The 27,855-nt window shown below is 47.7% G+C and overlaps 1 protein-coding gene across 1 annotated transcript in view; it reads left to right on the forward strand.

Moving 5' to 3' along the window:
* The first annotated feature begins 14,583 nt into the window (after positions 1-14,583).
* lcp2a (lymphocyte cytosolic protein 2a) overlaps positions 14,584-27,855 on the forward strand; it is a 534,123-nt gene continuing 520,851 nt past the window's right edge. Inside the window, exons 1-2 of the mRNA XM_070877846.1 lie at positions 14,584-14,805; positions 26,022-26,084. Coding sequence (XP_070733947.1) covers positions 14,584-14,805; positions 26,022-26,084 — 285 coding nt within the window. The remainder of the gene's footprint in view (positions 14,806-26,021; positions 26,085-27,855) is intronic.

The raw sequence follows: 27,855 nt of genomic DNA on the forward strand, positions 1-27,855 counted from the left end.
AATTACTTAACATATCTAAGTGTTCGACAGACAATACAGATTAAAATTATCAAGATAACAATCGTAATAAATTGGATCACCACAAACAACATTGACATAATCCTAACCCACGGATGATGTCCGATATTATACCCAATTTTTAAATAAAAATGTAATTGGGATGTATATTTACACAGCCTCCCATGTTTCAAACTATATCACCACACCCCTGGACAAAAGTTAGACTCAGTTCGTGCTTAACATGCTTGTTCCTTCGTCGAAAGGCTGGGGTGACAGTCCGGTGACAATAGCGCGACCTCTCTGGGTGTGAGTTCACTGGACAAGGTGGCCGGCGGCTCACTCAGCCCGACCGTCAGTTAGGGGAAGGGTTATCATTGTCCTATAGGGCCCAAGTTTCGGGCCGCGCCTAGAACGGCGCAGCCCTGACATGGATGCCCATTTTTCGCGCACAAAGTGCGCCTAACAAAACTTCCAGATTCTCCGGCTCCCTGCAGGTCCTCTGGCCCTCGGCGCGGCACAGCACGAGCTGTAGGGGGTGGAGCTAGGTCCCTGCGCTCAAAACAGTGCTGGGACCTCTGCACATGCGCGCTACAGTGGGCGCGCATGTGCAGTAGCTCCAGGTGCCCAAAACTGTGTGGGAGGGGCCCGAAGCACACAGCCCCTAGCCCTAGCCCAATGGCCTCACTGGGGCTGCATGCATAAGGCTCCTCCCACGCCCAGCTCCTGCTTCCTCCCGACCCGACTCCTGCTTCTGCCCCCCGCCCCGCCCCCGGACCGGACCGGCCTGGACCATCGCTCTCCGCAACCCCCCACCCGACCTGACCTCCCTCTCCCTCCCCCCCGACCCGAACCGAACCGACCACCCTCCCACCACCCGCCCCGACCCGACCCGCGCTCCCGGCCCCCCCCCCCACCACCCGACCCAACCTGACGTCTCTCCCCCCGCCCCCGACACGAACTGACCCGCGCTCCCTCCCTCCCCCCTACCCGAACCAACCCGACCTCTATCCTTCCCCCCCCCGACCTGACCCGTGATCCCGACCACCCCCCCTCCCCCGGACCGGACCCCGACCCGACCCGTGCTCCCGACCCCGACCCGCGCTCCCCCCCGACCTGACCCGCGCTCCCGATCCCGACCCGCGCTCCCCCCGACCCGACCCGTGCTCCCGACCCCAGACCCCGGACCTGACCCGACCCAACGCCACCTACCTGTAAATCTGGTGCTAGAGATGGGCCCTGCCCAAAGTCTTGGGCCCAGCTGGGCCCGGCCTGTTCAGCCTCCCCCCCCCCCTTCTCCTCCCCCCTTCTCCTTTCTCCCCCCTTCTCCTTTCCCCCTCTTCTCCTTTCCCCCCATTCTCCTTTCGCCCCCTTCTCCTTCCCCCCCTTCTGCTACCCCCTTCTCCTTTCCCCCCTACTCCTTTTCCCTCCTTGTCCTTTCCCCCTTCTCCTTCCCCCTTCTCCTTTTCCCCCCTTGTCCTTTCCCCCCTTCTCCTTCCCCCTTCTCCTTTTCCCTCCTTGTCCTTTCCCCCCCTTGTCCTTTCCCCCCTTCTCCTTTTCCCCCCACTTCTCCCTTCCTCCCCCCCTCTCCCTTCCCCTTCTCATTTCCCCCCTTCCCCTTCTCCTTTCCGCCCTTCCCCTTCTCCTCTCCCCCTTCCCCTTCTCCTCTCCCCCCTTCTCACTTCCCCTTCTCCTCTCCCCCCTTTCCCCTTCTCCTCCTCTCCCCCCCTTCTCCTCCTCCCCTTCCCCTTCTCCTCCTCCCCCTTCTCCTCCTCCCCCTTCTCCTCCTCCCCCCTTCTCTCCCTCGCTTCTCTCCCCCTTCTCCCCCATCGCTCCCCTTTACCTCTCTCCCCCTCTGCCTCCCTCCCTCCCTCCCCCCCCTGCCCCCCCTCTCTCCCTCTACCACCCTCCTCCCCCTCCCCTCGCTGTCAGAAACACAGACACTAACAGACAGAGAGTGAGAGACACTGACAAGAGACACACTGGGGTGCGGCGGGGGTTGGGGGCATCCCAGCACGCTGCTGGAGGGCTCCCGGTGCTGCAGTCGGTAAGTAGAAAATGTTTTATTTATTGATTTAAAAAAAAATTATTTCTTATTAATTTTTTTTGATTGATTTATTGGTTGATTTATTTATGTTTTATCATTTATTATTGATGATGGCTCTTTATTTGTAAAACTGAAGTGTTTAATGTTTGTAAACTTCCCTTTAAACCCCCCCCCCCTCCCACCCGCCATTCCGTACGCCTGATTTGTAACCTACGCCTGATTTTCTAAAGTGTAGACAAGGTTTTTTCAAGCGTACAAAAATCTTCACTTACACCATTCTAAGTTAGTTTGGAGTAAGTTTTCACTGCCAAAACTTTGAAAACAGGCGTAAGTGGCCGGACACGCCCCCTTTTGAAAAAGAAATTCTGTTCCAAAGTGTAACTGTTCTAACTGACTAGAACTGGAGCAAACTAAATGCCGAGAATTTGAATTTCTAAGATACTCCGTTCTACACCATTTGCTCCAAAAAATCAGGAGCAACTGAGGCCGAAACTTGGGCCCATAGTGTGGGCTGCTCTCTCAGCTCAACGTCAGGTGGTCCTGTGCTGAAGGAATATTCTTCAAGCTGGTTAACATGTAACCACTTGCCCACCTTGGCATGATAGAGACCTTATACACCGAAGTGCTTGCCTTGTAATGATGGAATACTGTCCCCTAAAGGTTGGTGCAAAAGAACCAGTAGCATAGTACACTTAAACCATGACTTGTTGGCCAACATCCCATTCAACAGTGCAAACTTTGGATTAAAAATACATTTTATTGGCCTGCTTAGAAGTGCAATGTTGGTCACAGTGACCATCTGAGACAACTGGTCAACCAACAGTGTGACATATGCCTCCTGAGTCAAAGCCTGTACATAAGAACATAAGAAAGAGGGCCATTTGGCCCCTCGAGCCTGCTCCGCCATTCAATAAGATCATGGCTAATCCGATCATGGACTCAACTCCACTTCCCCGCCCACTTCCCATAACCTCTTATCCCCTTATCGTTTAAGAAACTGCCTATTTCTGTCTTAAATTTATTCAATGCCCAGCTCCCGCAGCTTATTGAGGCAGCAAATTCCAAAAATTTACAACCCTCTGAGAGAAGAAATGTCTCCTCATCTCTGTTTTAAATGGGCGGCCCCTTATTTTAAGATCATGCCCTCTAGTTCTAGTCTCCCCCATCAGTGGAAACATCCTCTCTGCATCCACCTTGTCAAGCTCCCTCATAATCTTATATGTTTCGATAAGATCACCTCTCATTCTTCTGAATTCCAATGAGTAGAGGCCCAACCTACTCAACCTTTCCTCATAAGTCAACCTCCTCATCTCCGGAATCAACCTAGTGAACCTTCTCTGAACTGCCTCCAAGGCAAGTATATCCTTTCATAAATATGGAAACCAAAACTGCACGCAGTATTCCAGGTGTGGCCTCACCAATACCCTGTAGAGCTGTAGCAATACTTCCCTGCTCCATCCCCTTTGCAATAAATGCCAAGATACCATTGGCCTTCCTGATCACTTGCTGTACCTGCATACTATCCTTTTGTGTTTCATGCACAAGTACCTCCAAGTCTCGCTGTACTGAAGCACTTTGCAATTTTTCTCCATTTAAATAATAATTTGCTCTGTGATTTTTTTCTGCCAAAGTGCATGACCTCACACTTTCCAACATTATACTCCATCTGCCAAATTTTTGCCCACTCACTTAACCTGTCTATGTCTTTTTGGAGATTTTTTGTGTCCTCCTCACACATTGCTTTTCCTCCCATCTGTGTATCATCATTACATTCGGTCCCTTTATCCAAGTCGTTAAATTAGATTGTAAATAGTTGAGGTCCCAGCACTGATCCCTGCAGCACCCCACTAGTTACTGGTTGCCAATTGGTTGTCACTCCCTTATCGCTCAAAAATCTGTCTATCTCCACCTTAAACATATTCAATGACCCAGCCTCCACAGCTCTCTGGGGCAGATAATTCCACAGAGTTATGACCTTTTGAGCAAAGAAATTCCTCCTCATCTCAGTTTTAAATGGGCGACCCCTTATTCTGAAGCTATGCTCCCAAGTTCTAGATTTTCCCGTGAGGGGAAACATCCTCTCTGCAGCTACCTTGTTGAGCCCCCTCAAAATCTTATATGTTTCAATAAGATCACCTTTCATTCATCTAAACTCCAATGAGTATCATCCCAACCTGCTCAATGTCTCTGCATAAGTCAACCACTTCATCTCAGGAATCAACCTAGTGAACCTTCTCTGAACTGTCTCTAATGCAAATATAACCCTCCTTAAATGAGGAGACCAAAACTGTAAGTAGTACTCCAGGTGTGGCCTCCCCAATACCCTGTACAGTTCTAGCAGCACTTCCCTGCTTTTATACTCCATCTCCTTTGCAATAAAGGCCAACATTCCATTTACTTTCCTGATTACTTGCAGTACCTGCATTCGAACTTTTTGTGTTTCATGCACAAGGACCCCCAGGTCGCTCTGTACTGTAGCATTTTGTAATTTCTCTCCATTTAAATAATAATTTGCTTTTTTATTTATCCTGCCAAAGTGGATAACCTCACACTTTCCCACATTATACTCCATTGGCCAAATGTTTGCCTGCTCAATTAGCCTGTCTATATACCTGTAAAGATTTTTATCATCCTCACAACTTGCTTTCCCACCCATCTTTGTATCATCAGCAAATTTGGTTACATTACACTCGGTCCCTTCATCCAAATCATTAATATAGACTGTAAATAGTTGAGGCCCCAGCACCGATCCCTGCGGCACCCAACTAGTTACTGTTTGCCAACCTGAAAATTACCCATTTATCCCGACTCTCAGTTTTCTGTTAGTTAGCCAACCCTCTATCTATGCTAATATATTACCCCCAGCCCCGTGAGCATTCATCTTGTGCAGTAACCTTTTATGTGGCACCTTATCGAATGCCTTCTGGAAATCTAAATACACCACGTCCACCGATTCCCCCTTATCTACCCTGCTAGTTACATCCTCAAAGAGCTCCAGCAAATTTGTTAAACATGATTTGCCTTTCATAAAACTATGCTGACTTTGCTTGATTGAATTATGCCTTTCCAAATGTCCTGCTACTGCTTCCTTAATAATGGACTCCAGCATTTTCCCAATGACAGATGTTAGGCTAACTGGTCTAGTTTCCTACTTTATGCCTGCTTCCTTTTTTAAATAGGGGCGTTGCATTTGCGGTTTTCCAATCTGCTGGGACCGCCCCAGAATCCAGGGAATTTTGGTAAATTATAACCAATGCATCCACTATCTCTGCAGTCACTTCTTTTAAGACCCTAGGATGCAAACCATCAGGTCCAGGGAACTTATCCACCTTTAGTCCCATTATTTTACCAAGTACTTTTTCTTTAGTGATAGTAATTGTTTTAAGTTCCTCCCTCCCTATAGCCCCTTAATTATCTATTTTTGGGATTTTTAGTGTCTTCTACCGTTTTTCAAAATCCCCGCCATTTTCCTGTTCCCCATTATTAATTCCCCAGTCTCATCCTCTAAAGGACCAATGTTTACTTTCGCTACTTTCTTCCTTTTTATATACCTGTAGAAGCTCTTACTATCTGTTTTTATATTTCTTGCTAGTTTACTCTCACAATCCATCTGCTCTCTCTATTATTTTTTTAGTTGTCCTTTGCTGGTTTTTAAAAATGTCCCAATCCTCTGGCCTCCCAATAATCTTTGCAACATTGTATGCCATTGTTTTCAATTTGATACCATCCTTTACTTCCTTAGTTAGTCACAGATAGTTCTCCCTTCTCTTACTCTCTTTCCTTCTCACTGGAATATATTTTTGTTGAGAGTTATGAAATATCTCCTTAAATGTCTGCCACTGCTTATCAACCATCTTACACCTTAATCTATTTTCCCAGTCCACTTTAGCCAACTCTGCCTTCATACCTTTGCAATCGCCTTTATTTAAGATCAGGACACTGGTTTGAGATGTAACTTTCTCACGCTCGAACTGAATATGAACTTCAATCATGCTATGATCACTCTCTCCTAGAGAATCCTTTACTAGATCATTTATTAATCCTGCCTCATTACACAGTACCAGATCCAGGATAGCCTGCTCCCTGGTTGGTTCCACAATGTACTGTTCAAAGAAACCATCCCAAATACACTCTATAAACTCTTCCTCAAGGCTATCTTGTCCAATTTGCTTTGTCCAATCACTATGAAGGTTAAAATTGCCCATGATAATTGCCGTACCTTTTTTACAAGCCTCCATTATCTCTTGATTTTCCGTCCAACAGTCTAAGCTACTGTTAGAGGGCCTATCGACCACGCCCACCAGTGACTTTTTCCCTTATTATTTCTTATCTCCACCCAAACTTATTCAACATCTTGATCTTCTGAGCCAGTATCATTCCTAACTGCTGCATTGATCTCATCCTTTATTAACAGAGCTACCCCACTTCCTTTTCCTTTCTGTCTCTCCCTCTGAATTGTCAAATACCCCTGAATATTTAATTCCCAGCCTTGCAAACATTTCTCTGTAACAGCAATCAGATCATACCCATTTGTATCTATTTCTGCTGTCAACTCATCTATCTTTTTAAAAATGCTGCATGCATTCAGATAAAGAGCTTTTAATTTTGCCTTTTTACCATTTTCCCTGCTTGACCCCACTTTCTGATTCACCTTTATGTTTATACATTCTGTCCCTTCCTGGCATGCTCTGGTTATCATTTCCCCCAGTGCTAGCCTGCTCTATTGCCTTCTCCTTGCTCTTTGATTTTTTACATTCCGCTCACCTGAACCCTGCCCCCCACTATTTAGTTTAAAACCCTATCTACAGCCCTAGCTATTCGATTCGCCAGGACGCAAGTCCCAGCATGGTTCACGTGAAGCCCATCCCAACAGAATAGTTCCCTCTTACCCCTGTACTGGTGCCAGTGTCCCATGAATCAAAACCCATTTCTCCCACACCAGTCTTTGAGCCATGTATTTAACTCTCTGATCTTATTTACCCTATGCAAATTTGCTTGTGACTCAGGTAGTAATCCAGAGAGTATTACCTTTGTGGTTCTGCTTTTTAATTTGGCCCCTAGCTGCTCATACTCCCTCAGCAGAACCTCTTTGTTTGTCCTATCTATGTCATTGGTCACTGCATGGACTATGACAACTGGATCTTCCCCCTCCCACTCCAAGTTCCTCTGCAGCCCAGAGGAGATATCCTTAACCCTGGCACCGGGCAGGCAACACAGCCTTCAGGACTCACCCTCTCGGCTGCAGAGAACAGTATCTATCCCCCTAATGATACTGTCCCCTACCACTACAACATTTCTTTTTACTCCCCCCACTTGAATGGCCCCCTGTACCATGGTGCTGTGGTCAGTTTGCTCATCCTCCCTGCAGTCCCTGCTCTCGTCCACACAGGGAGTAAGAGCCTCGAACCTGTTGGACAAGAGCAAGGGCCAAGGCTCCTCCATCACTACCTTCTGAGTCCCCATACCTTCCTCACTCGTAGTCTCACCCTCCTGTCCCTGGCCACGGACCAAATTTGAATTAATTAATCTAATTGGTGTGACTGGCTCCTGGATCGCTGCGTCCAGGTAACTCTCCCCATCTTTGATGTGTTGTAGTGTCTGCAGCTCGGACTCCAGCTCATCAACACGGAACCGAAGTTCCTCGAGCTGCAGACACTTGCTGCAGATGTGGTCGCTGTGGTCCTCAATGGGGTCCACCAGCTTCCACATGTTGCAGCAGTGACACATTGCCTGCCCTGCCATCTCTAATGTATTTAATTAATTAGATTTTGAAGTTTTCAACGTTTAATTTTTATTCCCAGCTCTTAATTTAAACCAATCCCCAAGGGTACTTGTGCATGAAACACAAAAGGATAGTATGCAAGTACAGCAAGTGATCAGGAAGGCTAATGCTATCTTGGCCTTTATTGCAAAGGGGATGGAGTATAAAAGCAGGGAAGTCTTGCTACAGCTAAAGAAAGTTTTGGTGAGGCCACACCTGGAATACTGCGTGCAGTTTTGGTTTCCATATTTACGAAAGGATATACTTGCTTTGGAGGCAGTTCAGAGAAGGTTCACTGATACGTCCTTACTAGACAGTATAAATGCACACGAGTCCCATGCTTGAGTGAAGGTCAGTCTGTGACCTGTCCTTTATTCCATAGCACTCAAGTGATGAAGGTGGGTGGAGCTTCCCCTTTTAGACCTGAAGGTCCAGGTTAGGAGTGTCTCCCACAAGTTCACCACCAAGTGGTCATTGTTCTCACAGTGTACAACTTGTCAGTTTATACATGGGTTACAATGCTGGTTGAATACATGACATCACCTTCCCCCCGCAAAGTCTTACTGGAATCACAGGTTGAGTCTCTCTGGTGGTTTATGCTCTCTTGTAGAGCGCCTGAGTTGGGGCTCCGATTGTTGGGCGCTGGCCTGAGTGTCTGCTGTTTGCGGTGCCTCAGGCCTGTCTGGACTGCCCACAGTGACTGGGCTCTCCTCCCTTTGGTTCCGGTGTTCGGTCACCTGTGGTGGAGTGAACTCTATATCGTATTCTTCCTCTGCTTCTTCTATGGGGTTGCTGAACCTCCTTTTTGTTTGATCCACATGTTTGCGGCAGATTTGTCCATTGGTAAGTTTAACTACCAGAATCCTATTCCCCTCTTTTGCAATCATGGTGCCATTTGGGCCCTGCAGTGTAGTTGAGGACAAAGACAGGGTCATTTACATCAATACATTGCGCCCTCGCATTCCTGTCATGATAGTCACATTGTGACCGCCGCCTGCTCTCGACAATTTCTTTCATGGTGGGGTATATAAGGGATAACCGGGTTTTGAGCGTCCTTTTCATTAGCACCTCTGCGGGTGGAACCCCTGTGAGTGAGTGTGGTCGGGATCTGTAGGCCAACAGGAGGCGTGATAAGCGGCTTTGTAGGGAACCCCTTTGGATTCTGAGCATCCCCTGTTTGATTATCTGCACTGCTCGTTCTGCCTGGCCGTTTGAGGCCAGCTTGAATGGTGCCGTTCTGACATGGTTAATTCCATTGCCTGCCATGAAGTCCTGGAATTCAGTGCTTTGTGAAGCATGGGCCATTGTCGCTGACCAAGATATCCGATAGACCGTGGGTGGCGAACATTGCCTGTAGATTTTCTACCGTGGCAGAGGATGTGCTTGAATTTAAAATGTCACACTCGATCCATTTGGAGTAGGCATCTACTGTAACCAAAAACATTTTTCCCACGAAAGGACCTGCATAGTCCACATGGATGCGTGACCAAGGCTTGGTGGGCCAGGATCAGGGGCTAAGGGGGGCTTCCCTGGGCGCATTGCCCAGCTGGGCACACGTGTTGCACCTGCGAACATGAAGTTCCAGATCTGCGTCTATCCTTGGCCACCAAACGTGTGACCTGGCAATTGCCTTCATCATAACAATGCCCGGGTGCTCATTGTGGAGTTCTCTGATGAACACCTCTCTGCCCATCTGGGGCATGACTACGCGGTTTTCCCACAGTAGGCAATCGGCCTGAATCGAGAGTTCATCCCTGCGCCTGTGAAATGGTTTAAATTCCTCAGGGTATGCCCTGTATGTGGCTGCCCAGTCCCCATTCAGGACACATTTCTTGACTAAAGACAATAGTGGGTCTCTATTTGTCCAGACTTTAATCTGACGGGCTGTCACGGGTGAGCCTTCGCTTCTGAAAGCTTCAACAGCCATGACCATCTCAGCAGCATGCTCGGTAGCCCCCTCAGTGGTGGCTAGTGGGAGCCTGCTGAGTGCATCGGCGCAGTTTTCGGTGCCCGGTCTGTGCCGAATTGTATAGTCATAGGCGGCTAACGTGAGTGCCCACCTCAGTATGCGGGCCGATGCGTTTGCATTTATGGCCTTGTTGTCGGCCAAAAGGGACGTTAGGGGTTTGTGATCTGTCTCCAGCTCAAATTTCCTGCCAAACAGGTACTGGTGCATTTTCTTTACCACATATACACATTCAAGCGCCTCCTTTTCTACCATCCCGTAGCCCCTTTCTGCCTGGGACAGACTCCTGGAGGCATAAGCTACCGGCTGTAACTGACCCTTGGCATTGACATGCTGCAACACACACCCGACACCATAGGACGATGCATCGCACGTTACACAAGTTTCTTACATGCGTCATATAGCGTTAACAGATTGTTGGAACCTAACAAATTGCGTGCTCTATTAAAAACCCTTTCCTGGCTGTCCCCTGTAGAATTTACCAATATCTCACAAAGATTCCAGGTACCTTTCCCCTGCAGAGGAGAAGAATCCCTTTCTGGGCTTTTAAAATGAGTTTAAAGGGGCAGACGAAGCCTGCGGGGGATAACAGGGGATGCATTCATGGAGACCCCACCCCCCCTCCAGTGTTTGGACTCATAGGAAAGGGAATTCAAAATGGACCTAAATTACAGAAGCTTGAGATCCCCTAAACATCTATGGGAAGGAGCATATCAATTTTAAGATTCGACAACATTTTGGCTGCGAAAAAGAGTTACCAAATACAGGAGGTGGGGCCAACCTCTGAAGCAAATTTGTGTATTAAGGATCCCAGGCTATTCACCCTCTAAGAGATAATCGAATTACCCAATCAAGCACAATGGAAATCATGGTCAGAAAAACTGGACAATCCTAAAACAATGCAAAACCAGTGACAGCACATTCTCACACCCTAATCGAGTTCTGCTGACAAAGGAGACATTTGAAAATCAATGGACAGAACAGTTTAAACAGAGCCCAAGAGATTTGATGGGAGATAACGGAGCCTTTTTTTGGGATATATCTATCCCCCAGTTTTACAAGGAAGAACTAGCAGAACACAGGACTCGAACAGAACACAGACTCGAACACAGACAGACACAAGCAGTTGGAGTGAAGAAATGGAGTCGTGAAGGAACCTACAAGAAATCGTCAAGGACTGACTGAGCACGAGGCCCACGAAATGGAAGGTTGTCAGCAACCAAATTGACAAACCCGGGCTACCACAACTACGACCAACCAAAACCAACTCAGCAAAAACCGAAGAATCGACATTTATTTCCACTCTACAATCTACTTCTGACAGCCAACGGGTGAGAAATTACCTAAAAGGACGAACTAAAACCAAAGAAAGTGGGTACTTACCCCATACATCCAAAACGCAACTTAGCGCATCAACGGACGCACCCCAACCAAAGACTACGCAGTCCGAGGTCCTCTCCTCCGTCCGGGGTGTGGCTCGCCTAGAAGGCCAAGTGCAGCGAACCCCGAAACCGCGATTCACCGGCAACTGTCTAAAGGGATTGGTGAGCATAGCCCCTGAACCCTCAGAGTTATAACTTAGTTAGTTAGGGGAATTGGTGGGAGGCTGGGATAACTTGTGTAAATGTATCTGCATCCTCTTTTTTACCCCATTTAGAGTTTAAGCTGTATTCTTTTCCCCACAGGCTGTAATTTGACATTTTATTCAATGTGTTGTACCCTTCAGTGTGTATTGGTCTGTGTGTGTGTTATTAAAGGTGTGTCTTTTACTTCTTTTTAAACACAATAAAGCCATACCTGCTTCCTACCTTGAAACCGATTGTCTGTCCAAGTCTGTCACAGTCCCTTCATAATTCTAGTGTCTAGAACCAAGGGTGTGGGAGCAATTCAGAACCGCTCATATAAGGTCAGAAGGGAAAGCTGACCCCCTGCAAACCACCCCTTACACCCCCCAGACCCATTCGTGACCTTTGCGTAGGAGCACGTGTAGCGGCTCTAGCAGCGTGCTCAATTTGGGAAAAAAGTTACCAAAATAGTTCAGGAGCCTCAGGAACGAACGCAGCTCCGTCGTGTTACGGGGTCTGGGTGCTCTCTGGATTGCTTCCATCTTGGACGCAGTAGGGCTCCTCCAGTCTGCTGCTACCCTCCTCCCCAGGAATTCTACCTCTGGAGCTAGGAAGGCGCACTTCGCCTTTTTCAGTCGTAGCCCTACCCAGTCCAGTCTGCGTAGCACCTCCTCCAGGTTGTGGAGGTGTTCTTCAGTATCGCAATCCATGATGAGGATGTAGTCTTGTAAAACCATCGTCCCTGGAATCGACTTGAGGAGGCTTTCCTTATTTCGTTGGAAGATCGCGGCGGCCGAGCGAATCCCGAACGGACATCTGTTATACTCAAACAACCCCTTGTGTGTCGTGATGGTGGTCAGCTTCTTCGACTCACTCGCCAGCTCCTGGGTCATGTAAGCTGAGGTCAGGTCCAATTTTGAAAAAAGTTTGCCACCGGATAGCGTCGCAAAGAGGTCCTCCGCTCTCGGTAGCGGGTACTTGTCTTGGAGTGACACCCGATTGATGGTGGCCTTGTAATCGCCACATATCCTGACCGACCCATCCGCTTTGAGCACTGGCACAATCGGGCTCGCCCAGTCACTGAATTCGACTGGTGAGATGATGCCTTCCCTCAGCAGGCAGTCCAATTCGCCTTCTATCTTTTCCCGCATCACGTACGGCACCGCTCTGGCCTTGTGGTGTACTGGCCTGGCATCCGGGTTTATGTGAATCACTACCTTGGCCCCTATGAAAGTGTCAATGCCGGGTTGAAACAGTGAGTCAAATTTGTCCAGGATCTGTGAGCATGATACTCGCTCCACAGAGGAAATTGCATTGACATCGCCCCATTTCCAGTTCATGACAGCAAGCCAACTCCTCCCCAGTAGTGCGGGACCGTCCCCCAGGACAATCCAGAGTGGCAACCTGTTCTCCGAACCTTTGTGGGTCACGACTACCGTGGCGCTGTGTAGCACCGGAATGATCTCCTTTGTGTAAGTCCGTAGCAGTGTGTCAATCAGCGATAATTTTGGCCTCCTGGCCTTGGACATCCACAACTTTTTGAACTGTTTGATATTCATCAGGGACTGGCTGGCCCCCATGTCTAGCTCCATTGATACTGGGATGCTATTGAGGAGCACTTTCATCATTATTGGTGGCGTCCTGGTATATGAACTGTATACGTGCTCCAGATGAACTCGCTGAACTTCAGCTTCCAGCAATTTCCCCAAGCGTTCATTTCTACAATTTCTGCAGGTATTTTGCTCATCACTGCAAACTCCGGCTGAGTGTGTGCCTCCACACCTCCAACATGAGCTGTTGTTGGAAACAAAAGGCCCCTTGCCAGTCGATCGTCTCTGACTGCCTCTGTGACTGTCCTTAAGTGTGCCATTAACAGGTGTTGATGGCCCCATTACTGGCCGCATTGTCCCTTGCAGTGGCATGAATCGCCGTTCGGCTAGCCATTGTCTCTGTCGAACTCCCCCTCTGGGCTCGACTACATGTTGGGGCATGCCCAATTGCCCTTGTCTGTCTGGAGAACTGCGTGCTGCTTTAACAATGTTGATTCTCTGTCCCAACCATTCCTTAACACAGTACCTCTCGCCTGTTCTGCAAGTGGCCATTCTCGCGTGGTTTAAATCCCAGTTTCTTGTCGCCATTGATACATCCTTACTACACAGTATAAATGCACACGAGGCCCATGCTTGAGAGAAGGTCAGTCTGTGACCTGTCCTTTATTCCATAGCACTCAAGTTATGAAGATGGGTGGAGCTTCCCCTTTTATACCTAAATGTCCAGGTTAGGAGTGTCTCCCACAAGTTCACCACCTAGTGGTCATTGTTCTCACAGTGTACAACTTGTCAGTTTATACATGGGTTACAATGCTGGTTGAATACATGACATTCACTAGGTTGATTCCGGAGATGAGGAGGTTGACTTATGAGGAAAGGTTGAGTAGGTTGGGCCTCTACTCATTGGAATTCAGAAGAATGAGAGGTGATCTTATCGAAATGTGTAAGATTATTAGAGAGCTTGACAAGGTGGATGCCGAGAGGATGTTTCCACTGATAGGGGAGACTAGAACTTGAGGGCATAATCTTAGAATAAGGGGCTGCCCATTTAATACTGAGATGAGGATTCATTTCTTCTCTCAGAGGGTTGTAAATCTGTGGAATTCACTGCCTCAGCGAGCTGTGGAAACTGGGAACTTGAATAAGTTTAAGAAATAGACAGTTTCTTAAATGATAAGGGAATAAGGCGTTGTGGAGAGCGGGCAGGGAAATGGACCTGAGTCCATGATCGGATCAGCCATGATCGTATTAAATGGCGGAGCAGGCTCGAGGGGTCATATGGCCTACTCCTGCTCCTATTTCTTATGTTGTTATGTTTAAAAGAGAGAAAAACTGACAACCAATCACTTCCCTCTTTTCCTGTGATGTCACACTTTGAATCTTTTGACTTCTTATCCTCCTAGGTTAGCTGGGCTGGCTCTGTTAAGCTGTGCTGCTCCTCCCGATTTTGTGCTCTGTAAAGCGGTTCAAACACGTTCATGTAAATAAGATGTTCTGGAGTTCGCCTCAGGTGGCCAGTCATATGCTCATGGGGGGAAAGTCTGGTAGTCCATGAAAAGGGTGATCTGATAGCCATAAGGACGAGGGGCAATAGTTGATCCCAGGTCTTCGGGTGATCAGTTTCTTTAAGATCGTTTAAGGGTTCGATTCATACGTTTGACTGGGACAGATGAGATAGGGTGATGGAAAATGTGAAAATGGTTCTGAATTCCAAGAAGATGCATCACATCCTGTATTACCTTCCCGGTAAAGTGGGAACATTGATCAGAATCAACAGGTGGAGGGAGGCCCCACCGTATGAACACATGCTGAATCAGGAGTTTGTCTGTTGTTTGGTCAGTACCGTTCTGAATTGGGAAGGCCTCAACCCATTTGGAAAAAGTATCCACAACTACGAGTACATACTTGTTACCCCTGTGGTAAGCGGACAGGGTCCCATGTAATCAATCTTGTGGTTTCATCCATGGGCTTGGAGACGGACAGGTGTGGCGAAGCAAAGCTTTCTTAGTGTTTGGATCTGGGTTTTGTTGGGAGCAAATAAGACAATTCTGGCAGTAATGGTTCACATCCATTTTACACCCGGGTCACCAGGTCACTTCCTGTAGCCGATTTAAAGTAGCATCCCCCATGAAAAGCAGTAAGCGCGTCGTGCGATTGATGCAAACATTGACCACAAAGTGAAAAGTGGACAACACATTTGTCCTCAAAGAATAACAGACCATTCCTCATATTCAGGGCACGGGCATCCTATGTGCCTGTATGGCTTCTAATGTCCATACGGTCTGCCGAATCACTGTGTCATCTGACTGAGCTTGTTTAAGATTTAATGGTGCAGGGGTAGGTGGGTTATTTGTCACACTGACAGGCACGCGCAGGTTTGAGGGTCGAATGCTGACCAGTTCCAGTCCGGTTTGTTAATCAGTTCATCAGCCCAAGAGTTACCCTCACACTGTGGTTCGGTTTTAAGCTTGTGAACTGCTCCAGTCCCAGGATGGGAAGATGCTATGTGGAAAATATATTTTAACATGGGAGCCAAAGGAAGGGACTTTTCATCAGCTGAGAGACACCCCTGTTTTTCCCAGATCTGCAGGTACGGTGAGGGATGGTGGTATTCATTAAGGTGAGGCAGGAGGTCTGCCACAGGGCCCAGTTCAGCAGTCTGTGCTGGCAACAAAGATGATAGTTTTACAGAAATCTCCTGTGGGAGTCTGCTGACAAAGTGAGTTCGTGACCAGGGGCCCAGGGGCAGCAGGGGCCAGCCCACACTGCGATATGTGTGCGTACTAAGTCCGTGCAGCAGAGCTGGTCTCCAGTCGTCTTGGTTAACCCTTGTCACTGGACTAAGACCTAGCTCTGTCAAGCCCGTGTGGTGGCTGGTGTGCAATAGCCACCCCACGTTAAAAAAATCCACGCACAGGCATCTTCCACCCTTCAGGATGTAGTTCAGGTCCTTCATTGAAACACCTGTGAACTCATCCTTTTTTGGTGTGGAAACAAGTCATCCTTGTTTCGAGGAACCGCCTATGACTGATTGACTGACTGGTTGAGATATGTGAGGTGAGACGCCAGTGTGGAGCTAACCCAACTATGTCTGTGAAATGTTGCCCACATCATGGCCAATGAATGTTTCCCGGCGCAGACTCAATGGGCCGAATGGCTTCCTTCAGTGCTGTACTATTCTATGATTCTATGTTTCTCGCAGTCCATATAGTTCACCTCAACTGGGCTCAGCAGCCGGGACATATAAGCTAAGGTACACAGCTTCTGCTGAGTGTGCTGTACCAGTACAGCTGACAACCCAAAATCGGTAGCAGCTCCTTCTAGGTAAAAGGGTTTCTCAGGATCTGGGGCCAGAATCAATGTCGTTTTTAGTCTCTCCACCGCTTCGTTACAGACAGGAGTCCAGTCCAGTCCTGCTACAGCAGCGTATAAAGAGAGGCCCTTACAGTCATAAATTCATTTATAGAATCGTGACTGTAGCCCACTAACCCCAAAAAGGAGTGAAGGACTATAACCGAGGCTTGCATAGGAAGTCGGTGTATAGTCTGAACTTTGTGCTGATCCGGACTTCGTCCCCTCCACCTTGTACAACACATGAAAGATACCATCAGTAAGGCTAATTGAGACTTCTTTGGGGTTCAAAAGAAGTTTCAAAACTTCTTTAACAATTTCATCAGTTCATCTAGTAACTAAAAGTGTGTACCAAGTGTAGGCCATCTACATATTGGATCAGGGCTCGGGTTTGGCTAAATCCCGATAGGATTTCTGCCATTGTTTGGTGGAATATTGATGGGGAATTGTGAAACCCTTGGGGTAGACAAGTCCAAGTATACTGTTGTTCTGTAAACGTAAAGGCAAATTACACTGACACCCAGGATGCAGTGGGACCATTCAAAAATCATTTGATGTATCTAAAACAGAGAAAATAGATAGCAAAAACAGCATCATGGTCGGGGATGGTGATTGAGTGGTGAGACATACCTGGCTCTTTTAATTGTCAAAGTGCTCCGTTGACTAAATCAATAACTATTCCTTGACCATTCATTAAATCAACCCTTATAATTCCCTGATTGTTTTTCATATTCGTTAGAACACATAACCATTCACATAAGACGAGGTCAATTTGTAAGGGCACAGAGCTAGACTGCATTCCAATCTGAGTCTTCCCAGTGAACCTGCTGAGTTGGGATGGGTTCCCCGAACAGTCTGGAGATTTAATAGGTTCACGCTCAGCAATGACAGTATGGGATGTTCCAGTGTCCACCAAAGATGTTGAGTGGCGGCCTCTGAGCACAGCAGAGACACACGGGCACCTGTCCCGATCAAGTTGGAGCGGGCATGAATAACTTACAGAGGTCCCTGGAGTGACGGACCTTTAGAAGGCCCCCCCTGCCCCCGGGTGCCGTCACTCTGTATCCAGCAGCTCAAATTGGCGAATGTCTAATCGGTGTTCTTAACCAGCGGATCTGAGCTAGTCTAAGCCCTGGTCTTGTTAATCCAGGCCTGTACACTCTACCATAGAACTGCCACAGCCTATCCACATATACTTCAGGGTTCTCATCCATCTCTTGGTGACATTTATCCAGGACTGCATTTGGATCCCCTCTATTAAATGCAATAGTCTGTCATATGGCATCCTCTAATTCTTGAGAACTGCCATTCCCATGTTGACAGTCTCTCGCAAGGGTTCTGTATACTGTCGGCCCCTCGAGTGAACAACAGTATCTTTGCTTTCTCCTATCATCCACCCCGCTCACAGTAGCCAACCGCTCTACTTCCACAAAATGCATCATAACATCTCCCTTCCCATCAAACCTCGGGATCTGTTTAGTCATGCCTTTCAGCACCTGTGGGCTATACGGGATCGGGTACTCCTGTACCAATGAACCTCGGTGTTGCCCTGCAGTGGCTGGGTTACATTTTTTCTGGATCATGTGATTCATATGATCTCCCCCCCACCACCCCATCATCATTATCTCCATAGTCCGCAGTGTGATATACTGCGGTCTCATCGACAAAAGCCATCCCAGTCCACCCCTCTGTCATCACCAGCATCGGCCTCTTTTTCCCCTGTCAGAGTACAAATTATACCCCTTTTTACTTGTAGAGTTTCTTCCAGCCTTTCTATCTGCCTCTTCCTATGCCTGCGACCTACTACAGCGATATTCCTGGCTTCCTTGGCCATGGCTGCTTGTGTCTTAATCGTAGTTCACAGGTCACTATTCTGTCTTAGTATTGTTCCAACCTACTTCCGTTTTCCATTTGTTTTGCTCTACATAATTCCAATTCCCTACCCTTCTCTAAGGTTTGCGCCTGCTAGTATTCCACATATCCCTCTCGAGTCCGTATATCTCTTCCGGACTGGGAATTCTTCTTCTCCGTCTCCTCCCCCCTCTTGCTCTTGACTTTCCTCTGTTTTCTTCAATTTCATCTCTAATTTGTTCATCCTATTCCCCATCTCATGCTGTTTATTCATTCATTCCCCATTCTCACATCGTTCTTCTGCCTACACTTTCTTTACAATTCCTTAACTTAAATTGGAGAGCCAAACAGACAAACTGTTTTGATCTGACCCTTCTTCACCTGTTTGTTCATTTTTAATTCCTCTAATCCCTTCTCATATGTCTTCATTGGCTCAACGTGAGACTGAGAATTCTTAAGGGACCTCCACTTTGCCAGTCTGTTCTCAATATACCCCAGAATTTCAGTCTTTTTCGGCTCCACTGGGATATCTCCCAAGTACTGATCGCCTTTCCCGAGAACCAACTCGATATCTTAGGGAGACAGTTTGTTCCTGTCCCTGACTGGCGAGGTCAGATTCCCTGTCCAGTTCAGTTGACATCACTTGCTCAAATACTTTTCTGTAACAAATTACACTGCCGATCGGGTCCCGGGTTTCATCACCAAAAGTCTGTAGGATCTTAAAGCGTATATACTGTAGTAGTAATGTCATAGAGAAGTGAGATTATCATAAAACTGATCTTATTAGAGACCAGCAATGATAGTTTAAAAAGAAAGCATTTATGCAATGTTTGTCTGGGGAGTGGAACTCAAATCCTCGGGGTGATCAGGCCCCTTCATCTCCATTTCAAAGGTGTACCATGCATCTTAGTCAGAAAGAGATCGGCCAAAAGTCTGTTCGTGTGTACGGCATGGACCCTGCTTCAAAGGGAATAGGCCCAAACTTTCTGGACCATTCTCCCATCCCACCGGGTGAAGTTGCCCTATCTGCCTGATGTTTGTTCCAATACAGCCATTAATCTATTTACTCAGGTCCCTGTTCTATATGTAGTTATTGTCCGATAACCTCCTTACTGACGACACCAGTCCCAGGTTGCTTCAATGATTAACTCAGTCGCAGGTTCCAGCAGCCTGATAGGATGGAAAGTGGGCCTGGTCTATTTAGCGGGCTGTAAGTCATCAGACTTAGCCAGCTAGGTTGTGGGTGGTAATCGAGCTCCCCGGGGCTAGCCCGCAGGCTCTGGGCCGCTGCGGTATCGGGGAGTCTGGCTGGTTCCCGGGCCGGAAGAAGGGCGATTCTATCTCCCTTCTCACGCAGTTTGATCCCTACCCGATCTCTACTTCAACCTTTCACTCCTCCTGCCTTCCCGGCTTGAATCCCTCTTTGTGCACGCCCATAGTTACCCTCTGAGGCTGTCTCAGAATTCTCCGAAGCGTCCATCGAGACTCCCATTGCTGCTTCCTTACCAGCAGCAAGTCCAACTCCTCTCTTTCCTGCCCAGCATGCCCGGTGGGGGATAATGTCGGGAACAGTAGCATCGTGGTTAAGACTCCCAAAACAAGCACTCTACTCGGAACTCCTTTACGGCAAGCGAGCCCCAGGTGGCCAGAGGAAATGTTACAAGGACACCCTCAAAACCTCCCTGATAAAGTGCATCCCTACCGACACCTGGGAGTCCCTGGCCAAAGACCGCCCTAAGTGGAGGAAGAGCATCCGGGAGGGTGCTGAGCTCCTCGAGTTTCATCGCCGAGAGCATGCAGAAAGCAAGCGCAGGCAGCGGAAGGAGCATGTGGCAAACCAGTCCCACCCACCCTTTCCCTCAACAACTATCTGCCCCACCTGTGACAGAGACTGTGGTTCTCGTATTGGACTGTTCAGCCACCTATGGACTCATTTTTAAAGTGGAAGCAAATCTTCCTTGATTTCGAGGGACTGCCTATGATGATGATGATGATGATGGTTACTGGACTAATAATCTGACGATGTGAGTTCAAATCCCACCACGGCAGCTGGGGAATTTAAATTCAATTAATTAAATACATCTGGAATAAAAAGCTAGTAACAGTAATGGTGACCATGAAACTATCGGATTGTCGTATAAAACCCCCCTGGTTCACTAATGTCCTTTAGGGAAGGAAATCTGCCGTCCTCACCTGGTCTGCCTTATATGTGACTCCAGACCCACAGCAACATGGTTGACTCTTAACTGCCCTCTGAAATGTCCCAGCAAGCCCCTCAGTTGCATTCAAGAAGGCAGCTCACCACCAGCTTCTCGAGCACAGTTAGGGATGGGCAATAAATCCCTGCCTTACCTTCAATGCCCGCATTCCAGGAACGAATTTATAAAAATTCTCGCCAACGTGCTTCCCCTCCTGCTCTCCTGGCCAACCCCTGTTCCCCTCGGGTTCAGCCAGTGAACCAACAGTCACCACCCTCTCCACATTGCCCGACACAGTATCTGTGCACTCGCAAACAAGGCCCCTGCCATCCATAACTTACTGTGGATGATTATATTGGCATCATGGCTTAGACTGAAACTTGGCTCATGGGTGAAGACACCTTGCCCCTTACTGAAGCCTCCCAGCCTGGCTATACCTTCCACAACATGCCCCGCCCTGACTGCTACAGTGGTGATGTACTCTCATTATCAAGCCACCTTCTCCTCTGGCACTTACTCCTTCGAGAACCTCTTCGAATTCCACCCCTCTTGCCTCACTTTTAAATTCCTCTTTCTCTAACGTCCGCCCAACCCCCACCCCAGGTTTCTCATCATATATCCTCCCTCCTTTCTTCCCTCAGTCTTTGCACTGAGAAACACCATAGTGATTTCAATTTCCATCTCAACTCCCCTTGTCCTCGCTCCTTTGATTTTACAGCCCTCATGTCATCCCTTAACCCCTCTCTCTCTATACGAACTCTCCGACCCATATTCATGGCCACCCTCTCCACATTGCCATCTCACATAGTCTCTTCTCCTACAATGATGATCACAGGCAAGATCAGCTCTTTGTATCCGTCACCATCCACATCCCCCTTCACCCTCCCAAAGTCACAAAGAACATTCTTCTGTGACTGTGACCATGATAAACTGTTCCTCTTCGTCCTCCTTGACATGTCTACAGCCATGGACATGGTGGACCACACCATCCTCCAATACCTCTCCTCCAGGTGGAACTACCCTCGCTTGATTCCACTCGTACCTATCCAATCATAGTCTGAGCATCTCCAGAACTGACTTATTTTCCTGTTCTTGCACCATTACCTCTGGAATCCCCCAAGGAGCTACCCAAGGTTATCTCTTCTTCCTCATCTGCTGCCCCTTCATGGCATCATCTAAAGACACGGGGTGAGTTGCACAAGACACTCTCTTGCTCTACCTCTCCACTGCCTGTGTTGTTAGGCTGCTTGGCTGAGCCATAATTTCCTCCAGTTAAACATTGGGATGACCAAAGCCATCGTTTTCAGTGCCCTCCACAAACTCTATTCCCTAGCCATCGATTCCATCCTGCTCCCTGGCCACTGTTTTGGGCTGTAGACTATTTGTATCCTCGGTGCTCTATTTCACCCTGAGCTGAGCTTCCAACCAAAGCTACTGTCTATCACAAGCATCACCTACTTCCAGCTCATTGACATTGTCCACCGCGCCCCTTCCAGAGCCCATCCACCACTGATACTCTCATTGATGTCCTTGTAATCCCCAGACTCAACTATTCCAAGGATCTCCTGGCTGGCATCCCATCCTGTCCCCTCCTTCAACTTCAGCTCATCCAAAACTCTGCTGTCCATATACTATCCCACACCAAGACCACTCACTCATCACACCTGCCCTTGGTTCCCAGTGCCCCAACAATTTAAAATTCTCATCCTCATGTTTAAGTACCTTCCTGGCCTTCTTGTGTCCTATCTCGGTAGCCTCCTCCAGCCTTACAACCCAGCCCTGCACTCTCCATTTCTCTGACTCTGGCCTCTTGTGCATCCGCTCCAACCTTCGCCCCATGAGTGGCGGGTGTGCCTTCAGCCTATTCGGCCCTACGCTCTGGAATTCCTTCCCTAAACCCTCTTGTCTCGCCACCCATCTCCTACCTTTCAGATCCTCCTTGAAATGTACCGCTTTGACCAATCTTTTAGACACCCTGCTCTGGCTCGGGGTCCGATTTTTGTCTGATTACACCTCTGTGAAGTATCTTGGAACTTTTTTCTACATTAAAGACGATATATAAATGCAAGTTAAGAACATAAAAACATAAGAAATAGGAGAAGGAGTGGGCCATACGGCCCCTCGAGCCTGCTCCACCATTTAATACGATCATGGCTGATCTGATCATGGACTCAGCTCCACTTCCCCGCCCGCTCCCCATAACCCCTTATTCCCTTATCGGTTAAGAAACTGTCTAGTTCTGTCTTAAATTTATTCAATGCCCCAGCTTCTCTGAGACAGCAAATTCCACAGATTTACAACCATCTGAGAGAAGAAATTTCTCCTCATCTCTGTTTTAAATGGGCGGCCCCTTATCCTAAGATTATGCCCCCTAGTTCTAGTCTCCCCTATCAGTGGAAACATCCTCTCTGCATCCACCTTGTCCAGCCCCCTCATAATCTTATACATTTTGATAAGATCAACTCTAATTCTTCTGAATTCCAATGAGTAGAGGCCCAACCTACTCAATCTTTCCTCATAAGTCAACCCCCTCATCCCCGGAATCAACCGAGTGAACCTTCTCTGAACTGCCTTCAAAGCAAGTATATCCTTTCGTAAATATGGAAACCAAAACTGCACGCAGTATTCCAGGTGTGGCCTCACCAATACCCTGTATAACTGTAGCAACACTTCTGTGCTTTTATACTCCATCCCCTTTGCAATAAAGGCCAAGATACCATTGGCCTTCCTGAGTTATTGTTGTACTTAAGTTAGCAGACAGAAGAATGCTGTAGCAACATAGTAACATAGCAAAATAGGAACATCGGAACATGAGCAGGACATTCAGGCCCTCAAGCCTGCTCCACCATTCAGTTAGATCGTGGCCGGTCTGTCGCTCAACTCCATCTACTTGCCTTTGCTCCATATCCCTGATACGGTTAACCAACAAAAATTGATCCATCTCAGCTTGAAAGCTCCTATTAATCCCAACATGCGCAGTCTTTGGCGGGGTGGGGAGAGAGTTCCAGATTTGCACTACCCTTTGTGTGAAAAGTGCTCCCTGATTCCACTCCTAAATGGCCCAGCTCCTATTGTAAGATTATGCTCCGTGTTCTGGACTCTCCACCAGAGGAAACAGTTTCTCCGAATCTACCCTATCAACTCCCTTTATCATTTCAAATACCTTGATCAATTTGCCTCCTCACTCTTCTAAATGCAAGGGAATACAAGCCTTTATGCCAACTGTCATCATAATTTAACCCTATAAGGCCCAATATTATTCTGGTGAATCTGTACTTCAGCCCCTGTACCAAACAGATAGTATGTTACAATTATAAAAAAGAAAGACTTGTATTTATATAGCGCCTTTCAAGACCATCATACTTCCCAAAGCACTTTACAGCCAATGAAGTACCTTTTGAACTGTTGTAATGTAAGAAAGGCGGCAGGCAATCTGTGCACAGCAAGGCCCCACTAACAGCAATGTGATCATGACCAGATAAACTGTTTTATTGATGTTGGTTGAGGGATAAATATTAGCCAGGACACCGGAGATAACTGCCCTGCTCTTCTTCAAAATGGTGCCATGGGATTGTTTACCTCCACCCGAGGTGGCAGACGGGGCCTCGGTTTAACGTCTCATCTGAAAGACAGCACCTCCGACAGTGCAGCACTCCCTCTGCACTGGAGAGTCAGCCTAGATTTTTTGCGCTCAATTTTCTGGAGTGGGACTTGAACCCACAACCTTCTGACTCCGAGGCGAGAGTGCTGCCAACTGAACCATGGCTGACTATATGGCTGCTTGAGCTGATAAATATGCACAACATAATAATTTAATTTTCAGTGCAGTGATAGTGTGTACAATACAAGACTGCCGGTGTATCTCAAATTGCCACTGCATTGTCTGCGCACCATCATCACACGACTCTGCTGCACTCGGTGGGTATTCTTCTCCCTATTACCACCCAATTTCGGCCAGGATCACTGCAGAGAATGATGGGAGGTTCAGGTGATAAGGCCTACTGTCCCATCATTGAGATTTCCCTCTCCTCGCCCCTGCCTGGATCCCCCTTGCCTTTCCTTGCCCACCTACTGAATGCAAATCAGGGGGGAAGGCCAGGTCCCTGGTTCCCAGCAGATTTACCCTCCACTCTGCCACGCCAACAGCCACTTCCACCTGGGAGGTAGGCCCCAGTTCCCCCAATGGAGGGGCAAGGCCGTGTAGCCTCCTCCTTCTCCAGTCAGCCCCAAGCACTGACCTGCTTGAAGCCTTTGCTCTAGGTCTAGCCGTTCAGTGGGGCTATTCATTCCCATCGCCGCCGCCCTCCTGTCCCTCTAAGTTCCCTCACTGCCTCTGCTGTGTCCTGTGACAGCACAGCTGGTGTGTCCTGGATTGCATTGATGGGCTCCTTCTTAACAGTGGAAACCTGTGCATAGGCAATAAGCTCCGACCCTGGAAACTGGTTCGGGATGTGCGAGGGGGGGGGGAACCGTCCAGAATTCCACCCAGAAGAGTAAAGGTCCCTTCCCAATTACTCTATTGCTAGCGATTTAGAGCTTCCCTCAAAGGCACCCACTCCTTTACAGTGACGGTATCACGACATAGTCCAAAGAAAGAAACCTCTGCATTTCTCATTATCATCATAGGCAATCCCTCGAAATGGAGGAAGACTTGCTTCCACTCTAAAAGTGAGTTCTCAGGTGACTGAACAGTCCAATACGAGAACCACAGTCCCTGTCACAGGTGGGACAGATAGTCGTTGAAGGAAAGGGTGGGTGGGACAGGTTTGCCGCATGCTCTTTCCGCTGCCTGTGCCTGGTTTCTGCACGCTCTCGGCGATGAGACTCAAGGTGCTCAGCGCCCTCCTGGATGCACTTCCTCCACTTAGGGCGGTCTTTGTCAGGGACTCCCAGGTGTCAGTGGGGATGTCGCACTTTATCAAGGAGGCTTTGAGGGTGTCCTTGTAATGTTTCCTCTACCCACCTGGGGCTCGCTTGCCGTGAAGGAGTTCCGAGTAAAGCGCTTACTTTGGGAGTCTCATGTCGGGCATGCAAACTATGTGGCCTGCCCAACGGAGTTGGTCGAGTGTGGTCAGTGCTTCAATGCTGGGGATGTTGGCCTGATCGAAGACATTAATGTTGGTGCGTCTGTCCTCCCAGTGGATTTGCAGGAACTTGCGGAGACATCGTTGGTGGTATTTCTCCAGTGATTTGAGGTGTCTACTATACATAGTCCATGTCTCTGAGCCATACAGGAGGGTGGGTATTACTACGGCCCTGTAGACCATGAGCTTGCATTTTTATCGTGCCTTTCACAACCTCAGAATGCCCAAAAGTACTTTGCAGCCAATGAAGTATTTTCACTGTTGTAATATCCAATGGTGCACACAGCAAGATCCCACAATCAGCAATGTAATAATGATCATATAATCTGTATTATTGATGTTGCTTGAGCGATAAATATTGTCCAGGACACTGGGAGAACTCCACTGCCCTTCTTCGAAATAGTGCCTTGGAATCTTTTACAGCCACCTGAGAGAGCCCCTCCGACAGGCCAGCGCTCCCTCAGTACTGCATTGGAGTGTCAGCCTAGATTTTGGGTTCAGGTCTCTGGAGTGGTGCTTGAACCCACAACCTTCTGACTCAGAGGGGAGCGTGCCATCCACTGAGCCAAGGCTGGTACCAGTTGAATGAATCGCTCGTGCAGTTATTTTAAACTGCATGAAAGCTAATTTTATTATTTTTGTGTTCAACAGTTGGACTGGAAAGATTGTGAAAAGGTTGTAAGAAGAAACAATATTAGTGGGCAGAGATTTCTGGTAAGTACTCGGTTCCTTTTTGGAATAATGTATTCCACCCGCTGTTAAATCTCTTGCCTTAGCTGTCCCAATGTGGGTGAAGGCATTACTGAGTGTGATACAAAGCCACTCAGAGAGGAAGGCCCCAGCTTCCATCCCTGGACGGTGCTGAGTTGCGTCAGATTATCTCAACACTCCTCAGTCAGGGAAGGGAAAAGAAGCGAGCTAGAAAATAGGCCAGGATCTGGATATGTTGGGTATCCATAAGGAGTGAGGCTTCTAATTGCCCCTTACAATGGCCAATGGCTTGAGAGCTGGTGTCACGCACTTGTCCGTGGCCTCACGGGGACCCCCTGCGTCATTGGTGGGACTAGACGTGGGCTGTTTATGGACAGGATTGTAGTTTGAAGCTCTGAGTAAAACAGGGATTATTGTTAAAATTACAAAGGGGCAGATGGGGATATTACAACAACAACAACAACGTGTATTTATATAGCGCCTTTAATGTAGTAAGACATCCCAAGGCACTTCACAGGAGTGTTATAAGATAAAACAATGTGTGTGCTGTCATTCTAGGGAGGGGGCTTGCGCTACTACACGCTTCCCTAGCCAGCCACTCTTCTACTGCAGTTTGCAGCCTCTAGGGTGCCCTGGATGTGTTTCTCGTTGCACGGACGTTAGCCATGACTTGCAAAGTATGGGAGTTCCACTTGACCCTCCGAAACCTTGGCAGCGGGTGTTGTGGGTGTGCTTGTCCCTGCACTTGTGCAGACTTTCAGCCCCCTTTTCCCTTTTGACTAACTTTGGTAGCAGCGGGCAGCCTGGATTCCACTTGTTTGGTAATCTCCATCAGCCACTCTACAAAGACCCCAGGCGATGGCCATCACCAGCTTACTGCTGATATTTACACTTGATGAAACACAAAAGCTACACTAGCGTTGTGTTAGGGCCGATCGAACATTTCTCAACATGCGCAAAGGTGCAGGTTAGGCTTGAAACTGAATTCAAAATATGTCTGAAGTGCAGAATTCCTGTCAGATTTCCTGGCATTTAACTGTAAATTTATTGTTGTAAAACCAACAGTACTGAAGGCTGCTGACATGTGTTAGACCTTTCACACTTGCACTTCATTTTCTCAAATGTTACAGTATTAAGTCACAAAAAACAGTATTAATTCACAATGGAACATTCTCAGGAAAAAGTATATGAAAAAAAATGAGTCTTTTTCTTCTATATCACTGACCAAAGAAAAATTAATACTGGGGTAAAATTCTCATACAGGAAACTAATGCAGACCGAAATGGATTATAACTTTAAAATCTGATTCCTCATGCCAAACCTCATATGTGACATGTACTTCTGGTTCACAAACATGACTTCCTGCATCACCATTTTGGAACACACTTTTTAATGTCAACATTTAACATTCAAATCCACGTATAAACATTTATAATAAAACAACTTGTATTCATATAGCACCTTTAATGTGATAACACGTCCCAAGGCGCTTTGCAGGAGTATTACAAGACAATAAATTTGACACCGAGCCGCATTAGAAGAAATTAGCGCAGGTGACCAAAAACTTGGTCAAAGAGGTAGATTTTGAGGAACATCTTAAAGGAGGAAAGAGAGGTGGAGAGGCGGAGAGGTTTAGGCAGGGAGTTCCAGAGCTTAGGGCCTAGACAACAGAAGGCATGGCCACCAAAGGTTGAGCAATTAAAATCAGAGATGCTCAAGAAGGCAGAATTAGAGGAGCATAGGTATCTTGGACTGGAGTAGATTACAGAGATAG

This window comes from Pristiophorus japonicus, chromosome 4 (assembly GCF_044704955.1).
Source record: "Pristiophorus japonicus isolate sPriJap1 chromosome 4, sPriJap1.hap1, whole genome shotgun sequence".
Lineage (NCBI taxonomy): Eukaryota > Metazoa > Chordata > Chondrichthyes > Pristiophoridae > Pristiophorus > Pristiophorus japonicus.